The 17,561-nt window shown below is 32.4% G+C and overlaps 1 protein-coding gene across 1 annotated transcript; it reads right to left on the reverse strand.

The window, feature by feature from the left end:
- Positions 1-4,403: 4,403 nt before the first annotated feature.
- Positions 4,404-15,257, reverse strand: LOC145305433 (glycine receptor subunit alphaZ1-like). Its single transcript, XM_080147050.1, has 13 exons — positions 15,190-15,257; positions 14,872-14,970; positions 12,696-12,804; positions 12,194-12,327; positions 11,875-11,959; positions 9,932-10,047; positions 6,919-7,093; positions 6,088-6,129; positions 5,950-5,993; positions 5,840-5,873; positions 5,422-5,523; positions 4,758-4,802; positions 4,404-4,537 (listed from the first exon to the last, which is right to left on the reverse strand). The coding sequence occupies exons 1-13, from the start codon at positions 15,253-15,255 to the stop codon at positions 4,416-4,418; spliced, it is 1,173 nt and encodes a 390-aa protein (XP_080003176.1). The 5' UTR covers positions 15,256-15,257; the 3' UTR covers positions 4,404-4,415.
- Between the last annotated feature and the right edge of the window lie 2,304 nt (positions 15,258-17,561).

Below are 17,561 nucleotides of genomic sequence, written 5' to 3' on the forward strand. Positions count from 1 at the left end.
TAGCATGGTCTTGCTTTATAATAACTAGCGGCTACGCTCCTAGAGGCCTCTAGAGAGTCGAATTTAATAAACCAATTTCTTATTTTAGATTTTAAAAGAAAAAGTAAAAAAAAATTTATTTTAACATTTGATATTTTAAAAATACTCAAAGTAAATTTGTACTAAAAACATTAAAATTAGTCTTAAGGAAGCAACCTAACATGATCATGAATAGTTTCATTTGAAAAAAATCTTTGTAAACATTTTTGGTAGGGATGGCAATCCGTCCAATTTTTGGACCGGATTCGGATTCTTACAAAAATCCGTCAAAAAAATCCCGTGGATTCCGGATTCTTTTTTTTTGGCGGATTCGGATTCCGGATTCTAGCAATATTTTTAAAGGCTTTTTTTAAATTAAAAAAATTAAGTGCTACATATGTCCTAAAAGTTACTGTTCTTGGTTTTCTCTATAATTCACTTCCGAGAATAGAACCAAATTTTAAAAGATATTATATATAATGATGATAATTTTTGCCTTTAAAAAGGCGGAGTTGAAAGAAAAAACTCAAGACGCTAATTTTAGCCTACCGATTAAGAATCCGAATCCGCTATTAAAAAGCGAATTCCGGATTCCAAAATTGGCTAAAAATTGGGCGGATTCCGGATCCCGGACTCGGATACGGATTGCCAACCATAATTTTTGGATTCACACTGATTTTGTATGTATAATATTACAAACGATTTTATAGCTTTGTTTCTTAAGAAGTATACTGTAAGAAAATATTAGAATACAACTGCCTTGGATTTTTAAAGAGATGTGTTGTAGAATATTAAATTCAATTAAAATTTATTATACGCTAAGGTTTTTGATACTAGATAAGTTTTGGAAAAAAAATTTAAGCCTTTTTTTGGGTTAACTAATTTTGCGCGTTTTTTACCATTATTTAAGTACTTATTGTAGATATAGAACTGTTTTATGTTATTTTGATTAATTTAGGCCTTTTTAAGACTTAAAACATAATTACACACAAAAGATAAACCATTTATTGCTTTTAAATTATAATTTAGCTTGTTAATATTAAACTTAAAATATAATTGAAATTTGTTTTTATGTACTAATCTATGACAAAATAATAAAATAAGATTAACATTATTCATTTATTAAGAACGGGGATGAAAATTTCTAAAAATAATTTGTTAAACTTAAAATACACTGCAGTGCTTTATTGATTGAATTTTTTCAATTGATCTTTCCTAAGAACTTCTGCATTTAGAACCAGTTTGCAGTTCGCATGAGGGAAATGCCCCTACAACATATCTTTTTCCGCTTTTTTTTTATTAGAATTTTTGTCCTCGTTTATTTGTAATTGATTCATTCTTGTATTAAATATTATTAATTCATGTAATATTATTGAATAAAGTCATTGCTTTCAAAATTTATATTTGTTTAAGGCAAACATTTTTCATATTTGACCTTAACGGATTAGATTATTCCTATAGATTTAAAATTGTTAACTCGTAACATCTCTATTAATAATTACCAGAAAGTCAGTACGCTACTGAAGCTTTAGATCTTTAAAGCCCAAAGCTTTACTGGGATCTACGTAGAGCTTCTCTGAAAATCAGCTGAGAAATCTTCTTTATGTTATATGATTTATTTTTTTGAGCACTTCAGTGCTGATATATCTTGAATATTTTACTAGTAGCTTGGATAAAAGCAGCGTGGCCATATTCTTCAGTATACTGAAAATCTTCAGTATTCTTCAGTATTTGGAAATTGGGGCTTCAGTATTTTCAGTAAATACTGAATATTCAGTATTTGAAAATTTTATTCAGTATTTTTCAGTTTTTGGAAATTTTCATGATTCAGTATTTTCATTATTTCTTAAATTCCAAAAAAATTTGCTTAAATAAGATGATTATTTAAGTAGTTGATGTCAGATTTTTTTCGGCGCTTCGCGCCTCACTTTACTTTCCTTTGAATTACCCTATAACTTTGTACATTAATTTTTTTTTTTTTATGGTAATTTACATTTTTTTTTCAATTTCATCTTAAATATAAATTTTTTAGATATTTGAGATGCTTTTATACAGTATTTTTTTTGTCTATTAATAGAATGAATAATCTAAGGTGAGTACTTTGCATGATTATTGAAGGTCAAGTTTTTTAGCATGCTCTTAACCATAGAATTTGGGGTGCCGTAGGCACCCCCAAAATTTTTTTCATTTTACCCCCTCCCCCCCCCCCCATTCATAATTTACCCCTACCCTGAGGGGTGCCTACGGCACCCCCAACCATTTAGGAGGGGGTATTTACATCCCCCTAAACAATTTTGGGGGGCTAAATACCCCCCCCAAAATAAAAAATCTCTTAACAAAGAAAATTTTTGCGCACTTCGCGCGCATTTTAATACTAAATATTTAATAAAATTTAAATTACCCCTCCAAATTTTTTACCCCGGGGGTAAATTTTGGGGGGGGGTAAACAAAATTTACCACTGCCAACAGATTTCATGGGGGGTAATTACCCCCCCCCCCCCAAACAAATTTTACCCCCGGGGTAAAAATTTTGGGGGGGGTTAAAAAAAATTTGCAGCGCGCTTTGCGCGCCATTTTACCCCCTCCAAAAGCGAATTATCCCCCCCTTAAAAAAATTTCCCCCCCCCCCAAAAAAAAAGGTTGGACGTCTATGCTCTTAACTCAACTAAAAAGTATTTAAGTTTTGTAATCATTTAAAATATTTATCAGTCATTTTCTGCTTAATTGGTGCAAGAAAATCTAAGAGGCAAAATTAAAAGATCTTTAAAATATCCCACTAATAACAAAGCTATGATGATATGAAATTTTGTAATGAGGAATCATATAAAAAAATACTTATTCAGTATTTGTATTGTTTTGTTCAGTATTTCAGTATTTTTTCTTATTTTAGGATTCAGAATTTTCAGTATTTCCTTTTTTTTCTTCAGTATCAGTATTTTTTTTGGTTGTGGCCACACTGTAAAAGCAATCACAGAGAAAAATTTTTATTTTTAAAAGCACGAATGTGAATGTCATAGTATATTTATATATTTATGAGGGTTGAAAAATGGAGATGGCAGACTTGATAATTTTCAATTGCAAGAAGACTAATGACACTCCCCTCCCGTACGCCAAAGGTTAGGATTGCAAAACATCAAGCCAAACTGAAAAAAAAACATATCCTTATAATAAAGTAACATGATGCCCGTTTGTTTATACCGAAGGACCTCGCTTAAGCCTCAAGGGACGTAGCCGCTAGTATATTTAAATTTTCCCTTGAAAATACTTAATCCGTCTGTCGTGCTTCAAAAGACAAATATGTACTTATTTTTTGACAATAGAACTTCTTAGTTTGTTGTAGATTTTTTTGTGCCTCACTACATATGGATGTTGTCACTCTTTCGCAGAAAATGTGAAAATTAATCTGATTCGAAGCCACACTGTAAATAACTTTTACCTCAAAGGCCAGTAAATGAGATTAAATAACAGAAATGCCAATGGAAACCCCATGGAAAATACTAAAAAAATGTACTTCTATTATAAAAGTAACAGGATGATTGTCTGTAGAACAGAATATAGTATAGATATATGCAGATAACTACCTCCCTCCCTTCTTCAATGACCTTTCTCGTCTCCTATTAAATTGTTTTATGCTACGTGGCTGTGTTAACACACGTTACGCCATTGGTTAATTTTCAATGACCCAATTGAGAGTCGGCACAAGGACAGTGCGATGAGGAGATACAAATACATATGTAACCCTTTCTCTCTCTAGTGTTTTACTGTAATGTCTGTGTTTACTGATATTGTTCTAAGACACTTATAGTTTCTGGAAGGTTATTTCTTTATTGAAGATGGTTAATTTACCAGCCCCCCACCCCACGGTACAAACTTAAACTATGCATTAGTTCTTAGTTTTGTAGCTCACAAAAAGTCCTGATATCTTTAGAATTTAAATGTAAAACCCATTTTCTTGTATCTTTAGCCTTAAGTCGAACATAGGTTCCATTTAAAGCGCTGCGCATCCTGTCTCTGTAGAAACTAAGTTACTAATTAGATTGTAATTGGATGTACTCTAATAAAGTGATAATTCAATTTGGCTATAATAACGCTATCCCTTATTCACCCTTTTACCACTTTCCCTTCTACTTGATGAACGAACTGACCAATAAATGAGGTCCATATAGGGTAGCTGTATTAAGTGCTTTTGGTCTACCTGTTCTATTAACGTCATAGTAAATGGAAGGGGTAAAGAAACCCCCTAGAAAAGAGATGGGGTATAGGGTATTTCCTGACGTCAAATTAATAGGTAAGCCAAAAGCCATTTTTCTAGGGCATGCACTATAGATTAGACAGCAACCTAAATTGACGTTAAGTTGTCCCCTGTCATAACATCCACGTATTTATATCCATTAAGATTATAAACCTGAATCTATATGAGTAAGTTGATTTCCATGCCAGTGTCCTGACTGCGGGGACAGATTATTTTTATACTCTTGTCCCATTAACTGCTTCTTTTTCATCAAAATGACAGCGTATCCTAAACAAAAGGTTGACAACATTCATAAGTAGCCAAGCACAAGAAAATCATGGAAAAAGTGTGCTATTGTTCAGTTGAAAATAAAGTGAACTTGCAATAACTCGATCATAAAACTTTTAAAAAATAAGGCTTATGTCTTTTTAAGCCAAAACAATGAATAAACTAAATGTGCATATGTCAAAGGAATCTTCACTAAAAATGTCTATATTGATTGAATTACCTAATAATGCACCAAATACAAAAAGAACACAAACGATAATCCAACCTGAAAAACAAATTAAACTAAAGCCAGCATCATAAAATCCATATAAGCCCAGTGAAATAAAAAGGGAGGTAGGTTGTGTTAAAATTCCGTAAGGGTGTGAGTTTTAAGGCTTAAAAAAAGTAGTAGAACGATAATATTCACTAAATATTTATTAAAAAAATTATAGACAAAAATGATAGTGAAAAATATTTAGTTCTACAACTTTTCTAAGCCTTAAAACTCACATCTTTACGGAATTTTAGCACAACCTACCTCCCCCTTTATTGCTACGCTTTTTAAATTGTACAATTAATTGTAATGATAATGCTAGGTTAAAAATGGATTGGACTATTCTTACATGCGTAAATCACCTTTTAGAGCTAAGAATGTTCAAGTAAATTCGAGTAGGTGTTCGTAAAAATAAATTAAAGTAATTAGCACGTTATTAAAAAAAAAATAAAACGGGGGATTTCAGCTCTCTATAGGCACTTGGAGGGAAAGTGTCCAAAAACATTTTATTTTCTAATAGCTAAATTTTATTAGAATTTTCCTAGATATTTTTACTTCAAATGGAGTTTTCTTTGCTTGACTTTAAGGGAAAAACCCTGTTTTTAATTGCTTATTTGAGACAATATCTTACTTGATATAGCAGAAAATCCACTGACATTTGGAGAAGAATTTTGGACGGAATTAAAAATATTAACCAGGACAAGAAATGTTGTCACTAGCAACCCCATCCTTCCTAGTAAATAATATATTTGCATAAATCTGGTTTCTTAAAAAAAAACAAGAGAAATGTTGATATTAAACACTCCTCGCAAACAATTTTGGACCCTAAACATTTTTAAAAATTATTAAAAGAACTAAGGGCACATATCTTCCCTGAACTTAAATTATGCCAACTCTTGAAATTTTGTATCATACCACCCCCCCTGGGCGTCCTTAATTTTTTAAACTTCTTTTTTTGTATAAAGCTTTTTAATTTTTTTATTGTCAATTGTATATTTTAGCTTATTTAAATGTTTTTCCATTACAATTTTAAATCAAAGATGAATAACCTGGGACAACCTCTGGTGGAATGTAAAAGCTAACCTACAAATTTAAAATTAGAAAAAATATGTATTTAAAATTGTCTGAAAACAAAAATAATTTTTTAATTGATTTTTACCCATGACACAATGACCATCAAGCCAGAAGGAAGATATTGGTTCACTGAAATCATTTTCAAATTAAGATATCTTTTTAGTAATTTAAAATTAAAATTCATTATTGTTCTATTCATTTTGTTATGATTGTAAAGCATTACCTAGGTATTTTAAAGAGTGCCTTACAAGAATCATTTCAAACCCTAAAAAGAAAACTTGTAATCCGTATATCAGGAAGTAACAGGATGTCTTTTGAAGTATTTCGCTAACCGCAGAACCGATACGATTTTCCTTTACAGTGTAGCTTCTCATGGGTTCTGACAGCACCCTCCTAAGAGAAATCACCCGTAAAAAATAAAACCCCGCCCCCCCCCCAAAAAAAAAAAAAATTCTTACAAATTATAATCACAAAAATAGGGAAGGTTTAACCACCCCCCTTCAAAGGAGACCTGTAGTGGCGTAGCTGCTTGTATATAGAAATATACAAAGTATCTGACAAAATGAGCCGTGTGACGTCAATAGATCCCTCTCTTTTTTAGGGGTTTCCTTTCCCACTTCTCCTCTCTCCCTTTTATGACGTCACATGGCTCATTTTTTCGGACACTTTGTCGAGCTTCAGAAATGTCATATCTAAATAACATTGGATAAATAATATAAATTTATAACAGATAAAAAGAGATTAACGTCAGATAGGGAGGGGACATTGGGCTGTTGATTACACAAGTCCCCAAAGTTCTATAATAACGTTTTCTTATTCGTTTGCTCAATCACGTTGGGGACTTTAATTGAATTTTAATTGGTGCCTAAACGTTTCAACCACTATATACAGAATGGGTAAATTTGTTTATAATCATTGGGAATGTACATCAATTTATCGGCCATTGTATTTACCTTTATATCCCTGGGTTGATGTGGTCAAATAAAATCTTTTTTGCCCATAATTTGTAGAATAATTAATTTTAATAAAACATGACAAAATACTTTTATCAGACCTGCAACACTATAAGTAAACTGATCAGTAACATCATTCCTATCTTTTTCAGGAAGATCATTAATCTCAACATCATAATCAAGTATTGTATTGGGTTTGGTTTTCCAGGAGCCTGTTTTGGAGACTTTGGTTGTGTTAAAAGTCATCTTGGTGTCATCATTATTGAAACTGCTAACCTAGATTTAAAAGAGGGTCATTTTTTCGCGTAATTCCGTAAGGTTGGGTTACAGTCAAATGCGCTTGTTAAGTCAAACTTTTCTGAATAATACGTTGAAATGAAATGAAATATTTATTTTATGACACATACAAAAACAAGGATGACAACATCCATAAGTAGCGAAGCATAAACAATTAAATAAGAATTTAGATATTAGTTGACAAAAGCATGTATATTAGGAAAAATCACGAAACCTTTTCAACATTTGTTTTTAATTTCTTAATATTTATTTATATTTCAGTACTATGAATAACAGACTGACGGTCAAAACATACATACTGGATGCTCAGAACAACGGGAAATTTAATTTTGATATTTTTAACTACAAAAAAAAAAAAAAAACGGACCATAAACACCAAAGATATGAAGAAAAATGTGAAAAATATAAAAATAGCCAAAAACCTGCAAAAAGGCAGTCTGACCGCCATTGATGTGTTCTTGAAATTTAATTTTGATATATAAAACTGAAAAACTTTGGAAATTGGGCCATAAACACCAAAGGTATGGAGAAAAATGTGAAAAATACAAAAATAGCCTAAAACCTGCTTAAAGGCAGTCTGAACGTCATAGTTGTTTTCTTGAAACGACAGGAAATTTAATTCTGATTCTATAACTGAAAAATTTTGGAAATCGGACCATAAACACCAAAGATATGGAGAAAATGTGAAAAATACAAAAATAGCCTAAAACCTGCTAAAAAGCGGTCATATCGCCATTGATGTTTTATAGACTTGTAGAACAGACAGAATACATGTTTTACATTCTTAGGTGGCAAGAACGTTCAATTATACTATAATTTTGTTCAAAAAAAGTACAGTTTGACCTAATAAGCACATTTGGAAGCTTGCACCCAATTTTACGGATTGTTGCGAAAAAAATTACAATCTTAGTATTTAATTCTTACATGTCTTTTTAATTATTATCTATAATACAAGGTAGAATGCTGTCTGTCCGTCCCTAAAGATCTCGGTAACCACTGAAACGATAGGATTCAGGGAATATACCTACTGGCCCTGTGGTGGTTTAAGGCTATTTTACACAACCCCCCCCCCCTAAAAAAAAAAAAAAAATACTTCCCATTTTTTTTAAGGCAATTGATTTAAGATTAATGTAAAATTAATGGTCGCAGCACCAGAAGTACTTAATATCTTTTTTTAATCACCTCTTGGGGTAAAGCCCGTATAGGCTAGGGGCGAAGTTGCTAGTATTTTATATTGACAATAGCGGCTACGACCCTAAAGCCTCTAGGGGCAATTAAGGTAGGAAGGGAAAAAGTCGACCTCATTCCATTTTAAATTTGTGTTTAAAAGTGTACAAAATATTTTTTGGGGGAGGGGGTGAAGACTCCCTCCTTAAAAATAGTTTAAAACCTTCCCAGGACCTATAAGAAGCTTCACTGTAAAGGAGAACAATATCGGTTCAGTGCTTAGCGAAATCCTTCGGGACAGACAAAAAACGCTTACTCCTTTATATAATAGGATAATACAATCTCTCCCGATTTTGTATTAATTTTGAGGAACATGATTCCCAGTTACGTCATATAATTCTTTCCCGAAAAAGGGAAGGGGGGAAGAAAATCTCTTCAAAAGAGATGGGGATAACCCCCTTTTCTCCCATCTCTTTTTTTCTTCCCCCCTTCCCTTTTTCGGGAAAGAATTATATGACGTAACTGGGAATCATGTTCCTCAAAATTAATAAAAAATCGGGAAAGATTGTATTGTGTCTTTTATATTGTATTAACTCATATTTTAACTCACTCCTTCATTTATGCATCTAGATTATAAATAATGAAGTTACTCAAGAATTCCTTATTTCTGCCGTCAGTCCGTAACACTATGAGGGAAACTGAGATTTAATCAGATGCTATTAACGCTAGACCAGGGGCGTCCAAGCTTTTTATTTTGGGGGGGGTAAAATTTTTTTAGGGGGGGGGGTAATTTTGTTTTGGGGGGGGTAAAATGGCGCGCGAAGCGCGCCGCAAATTTTTTTTACCCCCCCCAAAATTTTTACCCCGGGGGTAAAATTTTCTTGGGGGGGGTAATTACCCCCCCTGAAATCTGTTGGCAGGGGTAAAATTTGTTTACCCCCCCCAAAATTTACCCCCGGGGTAAAATTTTTGGGGGGGGTAATTTAAATTTCATAAAAAATTTAGTATTAAAAATGCGCGCGAAGCGCGCAAAAATTTTTTTTGTCAGAGATTTTCTATTTTGGGGGGAGTATTTACCCCCCCAAAATGGTTTGGGGGGTGTAAATACCCCCCCCAAAATCGTTGGGGGTGCCTACGGCACCCCCAAGGTAGGGGTAATTTTTTTTTGGGGGGGGTATTGTTCACAAAATTTTGGGGGTGCCTACGGCACCCCCAAAATCGTTTGGGGGTGCCAAATGGCCCATTACCCCCCCCCTTGGACGCCTATGCGCTAGACCTCTGATTTTTCTTGTCAACCTCCCATCATAGTAAGGCATATTTGAGGTTCTCTTTTCCAAAGAGCATCCAGTATGCAACTTACTTTGGCTGTTAGTCCATGTGTTATACATCAAAACACATATATTTATACATTTGATGGTGGTTTCGTGATTTTTACCATTCTTTATATCTTTTATTCAAAAATCTTTCTTTCTTTTCTCATTGCTTGATTCACTTAGTCTGTTTGTCAACCCTTGTTTTACTAGTACTTCGCTAGTTATAGATGTTTTCATCCTTGTTATTTTAATCTGTATACTTACCATTTTATACATAATTGTATAAAAGTACGTTTCTATTAAGTGTATAATTTGATAGAATGAGAGATAGATCTACCTTAAACTGGCAAACTTGAGTATCAAGAGGAAATGTGTTAAATCTCATTGGACACCAAAATATGACATGAACTTGTTGACTGTAGATCACCTTCTGTCCATTCACAAAGTAGAGTCCTAGGCATAGAGAGAGAGAGAAAACAATAGGCTGTTTATTACACTAGTCCCCAAAGTTTTTTAATAACCTTTCTTGTTCGTTAGCTTAACAACCTTGGGACCTTTTAATGAATTTTGATTGGTTGGTTCATTTGGTTCAGTGTTCAAAAGTTTCTAGAGAAGGGGTAATTTTGTGTAAAATCATTGTGGATTTACAGTACATCAATTTATTGGTCATTGTCTTAGATCCCTGAGTCCAAGGACACAATTAAATGTTTTTAAATTTTATGAATTGGAGACTAATTGGTTGTTATCTAGGGATCTAAAGGGATAAGACACGTGCTGATAAATTGATGTACATCCTAAGTATAATACACAAAATTACCTCTTTCTAGGGATTACAATTAGTGGTTGAAATGTTTGGACACTCAACTTAATGAACCAACCAATCAAAATTCGATAAAAGCCCCCAAAGTTATTAAGCCAACAAAAAAAGAATATGTTATTAAAGAACTTTGAGGACTAGCGTAATAAAAAAAAAACCTTTTCTCCTCCCTATGTAATGGAAAAGCATATACACAAAAACTTCCATAAAAAATAAGAGAAGGCCTGTTTACAATATATCTTTGACTAGCAAATATGCACTGTTAAAAATAATTTTTTTTTTTAGCATCAGATGATACTATATATTCTTCACATTAATGTATAGTATCAATCCGTACGTTATAGGAAAAAAACCTTATTACAATACAAGGAAGATTCCAATACTGTATTGAGCAATACTTAGTGTTCTATGGAGTAACATGTATTACTAAATAATGTATTTGTCTGTATAGTATTATCCAATACGCTCTTTGCAATAATATTCAATACGGTAGAAGTAAGTTTTTAATACTCTCCTTTGCAATTTTTGATATCCTCTATCATAATTTTTGATACTCTGTAGAGTATGAAACTGTTTTACTTTGGATGAAAGATCAGTTTATAATATATGATTATTATATGTACATATACATTTTGTTATATCAACAAACATACCAAGCAGAGCAATAAAACATTAATTTAAATGTAAATTTAGAAAAAAAATGACTTTAAAGATGTTAAGGACTAAACATGATCCTTAAAAAAAACTATGGTCAGTCATAATTACAAAAATCAAAACTATAAATCTGAGCATAAATAGTAACATTTCATCTTTGTCTAAAACGACCAAGCAGAAACACTTCCATGAGAGGTATGCACCAATGGTGTCTGTTTCAATTATTCTTTACAGTACGGATTCGTACCCTAGAACGTATGAATAGTTACTATTTTAATAAACCATTCTCTTGCGTATAGTCTGATATGCTACAGCGTATGAAATAGTACTAAATTAAAAAACATTTCTACAGCGTATTTTCCAGTACACTAGAGTCTATCAAATAGTACTATTTTAATAAACATTTCTGTACCGTATTTTCCAGTATTCTAGAGCGTATCAATCGATACTAAAAAAATGTATGGGTTCTGTATAGTAATAATTATTGTGTTATATAGTATTACATAGTGTTATATATTAATTATATAGTTGTAGCGTACTTACGGTTCCAATACTCTCCAGAGTATCAATTGATACTAAATAAAAAAATTATTTTTAACAGTGTGCCACTAGATTTCTCTAGAGCACGTAAAATGTTTTTTTTTTCATTACAAGTTATGACCAGCTGTTTACCAAAAAATAGCTATTAAGCTTCCAAGGGCCTATAAGAAGCTACACTGTAAAGGAGAACCATATTGGTTCAGCGGTTAGCGAGTCTATAGAAGGATAACCAATAAGTATCAAGAACTAATAAAAAAAAATAATGGCACCTGCAAATCTTGTGAATAATTTCAGAGTTTTTGTTCCCTTTAAATCATACACAAAAACATCTGGAACCCAGAGTTCATTTATAAACTAATAATAATAATTTAGTGTTTTTAAAGAGGTTTATTATTTTCTTCACGTATGATACAAAAAGTTGTATGTTAAAGTTTATTTAATCAAATGCGCTTATTATGTCAAAATGTTCCTAATTTTGACTAATGTATTTATATGAAATGATCAAAATTAAGGACAGTTTGACTTAATAAGCGCATTTGACTAAAACGCTAAAACAAAACGTTACGGAAAATACGTGAAAAAAATTACCCTCTTTAGGTAATGAAATTTTTTAATATATATGCCAAGAGTTCCAATAAAAATATTTAAGTTTAAAATATACAATATATTTACATCAAGATCAACTGTTATCCATTTGTCTTTTTCACCAGGTTTAGGAGATCCTAAATGATTTTGTAGATTTGATTAATTTGTTTTTCATATTACCAAAACATACTATATTATAATATAATTAGTTTCATAATTAGCAGGGATATAAAGGGATAGGACAATAAGCGATAAATTGTTGTACATCCCCAATGATGATACACAAAATTACCCCTTCTGTAGATAAAATTAGTGGTAGAAACGTTTGAACACTAGACTTAATGAATCAACCAATCGATAATTCACTAAAGTCCCCAAAGTTGTTAAACCAATGAATAAGAAAAAGTTATTATAAAACTTTGGGGAGCAGTGTAGTAAACAGCCCACTGTCACCTTACTCTTTGATAATTGGCCTTTTTTTAGCCACTCTATAACAACTATTTACCTATCAGTCTTGGCTCTTCCCAGTGAGCTCTGAAGATCATTGATATGGAAATAGTAAAATCTTTATCAACAACTTCAAGGATCTGCCAAACTTCAAAATCAATATGAATCTTAAATAGAAATAATACAATCTTTTAATGTTCTTTCAATTGATCTTTAAACCATCTAGCATTTAATTTATTTACCAATCTATCAATCCATCAATTGTTCTATTGAATCTTTAATCAATTGATTAATGATTAATGGATCAATAATTATGTAAATATACATGGCATGCAGAAAAGACTAATACAGTCACCAATTTTTTTTATTTATCTCATCATATGTTCTTTCAATTAATGTTTTCTATATATTATTTAGGTATTCTGTTACATAAAGTAGTAATCTTTTTTATCTGTAGGAAAGAATCTCACTAACCGGTAAACCAATTTGGTTCTCCTTTGCAGTGAAGATTCTTTTAGGTCCAGGGAAGATTTGAAAATTTTTTTTGAGGGTATATATCAAAAATAATTTATTCGCATCTACTGCAGTTCACGGTAAAATATTGCTGGTAACAAATATTGCAAAAAATCTAAGAATTTTACAGGCTTCTAGCTGCCAAACGGCTGAACGTACAGATCATACCCGCACACCATTTTAAGCAGTATAAGAAGGCCTATAAATAATCTGGAAAGGTCAAGATCCAATGATGCACAGGTAAAGCTTCACTGAAGAAAAAACGCGTAAAATAGGCCTTTTTCGCGCATTTCTCTGCACTGCGAGATAATTATGCATTATTGATTTATGGCTATTCCAGATTATTTATAGGCCTTCTTATGCTGCTTAAAACTGTGTGCAGGCATGATCTGTATGTTTAGCCGTTTGGCAGCTAGCAGCCTTTAAAATTCATAGATTTTTGGCAATATTCGTTACCAGCAATATTTTACCGTGAACTGCAATAGATCCTTTTTTCTTTATAAATATTAAAATGAAAATTGGGGAGGTTCGACTTACCCCCCCCCCCCCACCTTAAGTGCCCCTAGAGTCTTCTAGGGGCGTAGCCGCTAGGTATTTCATAAATTATTGAATACCTGGATAGGAGTAAGAGGAATATCTCTTTTCTTGTAGGTACTCTTATCTATACAATATTGAATACCTGGATAGGAGTAAGAGGAATATCTCTTTTCTTGTAGGTACTCTTATCTATACAATATTGAATACCTGGATAGGAGTAAGAGGAATATCTCTTTTCTTGTATGTACTCTTATCTATACAATATTGAATACCTGGATAGGAGTAAGAGGAATATCTCTTTTCTTGTATGTACTCTTATCTATACAATATTGAATACCTGGATAGGAGTAAAAGGAATATCTCTTCTCTTGTAGGTACTCTTATCTACACAATATTGAATACCTGGATAGGAGTAAGAGGAATATCTCTTCTCTTGTATGTACTCTTATCTACACAATATTGAATACCTGGATAGGAGTAAGAGGAATATCTCTTCTCTTGTAGGTACTCTTATCTATACAATATTGAATACCTGGATAGGAGTAAGAGGAATATCTCTTCTCTTGTAGGTACTCTTATCTACACAATATTGAATACCTGGATAGGAGTAAGAGGAATATCTCTTCTCTTGTAGGTACTCTTATCTACACAATATTGAATACCTGGATAGGATTAAGAGGAATCTCTCTTCTCTTGTAGGTACTCTTATCTACACAATATTGAATACCTGGATAGGAGTAAGAGGAATATCTCTTCTCTTGTATGTACTCTTATCTACACAATATTGAATACCTGGATAGGAGTAAGAGGAATATCTCTTCTCTTGTATGTACTCTCTTATCTATACAATATTGAATACCTGGATAGGAGTAAGAGGAATATCTCTTCTCTTGTATGTACTCTTATCTATACAATATTGAATACCTGGATAGGAGTAAGAGGAATATCTCTTTTCTTGTATGTACTCTTATCTACACAATATTGAATACCTGGATAGGAGTAAGAGGAATATCTCTTCTCTTGTATGTACTCTTATCTATACAATATTGAATACCTGGATAGGAGTAAGAGGAATATGTCTTCTCTTGTATGTACTCTTATCTATACAATATTGAATACCTGGATAGGAGTAAGAGGAATATCTCTTCTCTTGTATGTACTCTTATCTATACAATATTGAATACCTGGATAGGAGTAAGAGGAATATCTCTTCTCTTGTATGTACTCTTATCTATACAATATTGTTCTACACAAACGAGGGAGGAGTTTTTGTTTACTGATATCTGAAGTATTGAAAAATATTATTGCCAATAATTAGGAAATAACAGGTTAACATTAAATTTGTAACATGTTTAGCTTTAATCTTTATAAAGTTTACAAATCTAGGGATATAAAATAGGGTAAAACATATAAATTCTTCACTTTAAACAGATTTATTTTATGATAACCCTTCTTTTAACTTTGTAAAACTTATATTAGAATTTAACAATGGAGAATAATACCTGACTCACTACAACATTTGGAAAAGTGAAAAACATTGACAGAATTAAACATTTTTGGTATTTCATTTTTTTCTTAAATATTTTTTTTGTACAGTAAACAGTAAAAATATTAAATAGATTTATTAAAATGTTTTAAAGTGTTATTTCAATCATGCACAGTACAGACATTTCTGTATTAACTATGATAAGTTAAAAATTAACATTCTTTGCTGATTTAATTAATCTTTTAGAGGATGATATAAAGATTAACAACCATACTTGTACTATGTTTTTAAACAATTGTAACTGAACTTTGTAATTGTATTTGCTTAACTAAAGTAATTTTTAGGGTTGGGCCGGATACTTTTTTGGCCGGATACCGGATATCCGGCTGATTTCAAATGCCAGATATCCGGTATCCGGCCAGATATCCGGCCAACGCCGGATATCCGGCAAATATCCGGTTATCCGGCAAAATTACCGGATATCCGGCCGGATAACCGGCTAAATTACCAGATATTAAAGTAGCAAAAAATATTTATTAATAAACTTTTGAGATTTCATATAATAAAATTTGCATAAAGATAAACATATTCAAAAAATGTTCTTCTAGCTTCAATAATAAGAAAATTATAGCCATTTAAAATTTTAAAAAGCAGAGATTTTTGGTGTAAAATATAAAAAAAGTTATAGCCGGATATCCGGCCGGATAGTTTCAATATCCGGTATCCGGCCGGATATTGAAAATGGCCGGATATCCGGCCACACCGGATATTCGGCCCAACCCTAGTAATTTTCTTATTTAAACAAAGCCCATTTATTAGCATGCAATATGCACCAAAAATTCCATTAATATTGATAGGTATGGAAATAATTTATTTAAAATCTGGTTCAAACTAAATTCAAACTAGTTAATTTTTAAATGCTTGGTGGAAAAGTTTTTTTTATACAATTGTTTCCAGTTGATTGTTCAAAATAAACTAAACATGAATTATATTGTATATTGTGAAGTGACCTTAATTCATGGTTTGTTTTAATTTAATACTCAAAGACAAGGAAAAACCAGTAGAAATTATAAGGAAGAATTTTTCCTTTACAGTTCTCACTCTTGAAGGGTAGTTTTTAAAGCTTCTCTGAGTACTACTTATCAGTCCAGTGGTTTGGTATGTTGAATAAAAAGAAGCTCTATATATTTCACTAGTGGCTTCGCCCCTAGCCTCTAGGGGCTTCGCCCCATGAGGTTATGGAAAGTCAACCCTCCAGAATAATTTTATAGTTTTATTTTCAAAAAAGTTATTCTTTGCCGAATTACTCTTTGGTAAAATTAAACCCAGGTTGTGCGCCGTATGCACAAAATTTCAATTCGTAAAAATTAAACCCAGGTTGTTCACCGTATATCTCGTACGGGGTGAGCATAAGCGAGTACCCTGTATGCGGCGCAAGCTCTGATAGTCCCACTGATTGGACCACATATACACAAAAATTGAAAACTCTCCTCTGTAAATTTTATTTAATACCTATAATTGCAACAACTTTTTAAAGATGTCAATTTTTAAAAGTTACAAAAAGCCCAAAAAAATTTTTTGGTGAAATTTTTTTTTTTTTTTGGGGGGGGGGGGTTCATGGGGGGGCTTCGCCCCATGCAGGTGCAGTAGGGTTCCCCCAACCCAATTACTGGTTTTTGTTTAAAAAAATAAAAAATTTGGAAATGGGGAATTTTTTATTTTTAGAGGGGTTGGGGTGTCCCACCCTCCTAGAAAATAGCCTAAAACCACCATGGGACCAGTAAGTATATTCCAAGAAGAGTAGAGCCCAATTTGTTCAGCAGTTACAAAAAATGTAAAAAAAAATTTTTTTGGGGGGGGGTGGTTTTTTTAGTTTTTGGGGGGGTTGGGGGTGTCCCACCCCCCAGGAAAATAGCTTAAAACCATCACAGGACCAGTAGGTATAATCCCTAAAGAGTAGAGCCCAATCGGTTCAGCGGTTACTGAGATCTTAAGCTTCAGACGGACAGACAGACGAACAGACGGACATACGGTCAGACGGACAGACATCGTTCTACTTTGTATTATAGATATGGGCAGAAACCAAAAATATATTGCTGTCAATTTTTTTTGTTCTGTATATGTCCCTTTAGTTGCTGCATTTTAAGCCCAGTTCACAAACAACGTTTAGAGGTCAACCGATTTATTCTGTAGGTCAACCTAAACAATACAACTAACAAATGCCTTTATAAAATCGGTCAACCTAAAGCTTCTTTTGTGAACTAGGCTTTAAACTTTAAATTACTTAAAGGTTGTAAATAAACATTGTGATTGTTTAGTAGTTGCTTGGAAAGAAATGCTGATAAAATATTTTCTCGTATTCATTCGAATCCGGTGGATAGGAACCGG

The sequence above is a fragment of the Acartia tonsa genome, chromosome 14 (assembly GCF_053477335.1).
Source record: "Acartia tonsa isolate MP-2025a chromosome 14, ASM5347733v1, whole genome shotgun sequence".
Classification (NCBI taxonomy): domain Eukaryota; kingdom Metazoa; phylum Arthropoda; class Copepoda; order Calanoida; family Acartiidae; genus Acartia; species Acartia tonsa.

Excerpts from the sequence above, each read along its gene's own strand:
- LOC145305433 (XM_080147050.1), bottom strand. The coding sequence starts at position 15,255 with ATGAAATACCAAAAATGTTTAATTCTGTCAATGTTTTTCACTTTTCCA. Across the intron at positions 12,805-14,871 it reads TTCCTCTTACTCCTATCCAG|ATTCATATTGATTTTGAAGT; the intron begins GTATTCAATATT and ends TTTCTATTTAAG. Across the intron at positions 4,538-4,757 it reads TGTATTTGGTGCATTATTAG|GATACGCTGTCATTTTGATG; the intron begins GTAATTCAATCA and ends CCTTTTGTTTAG.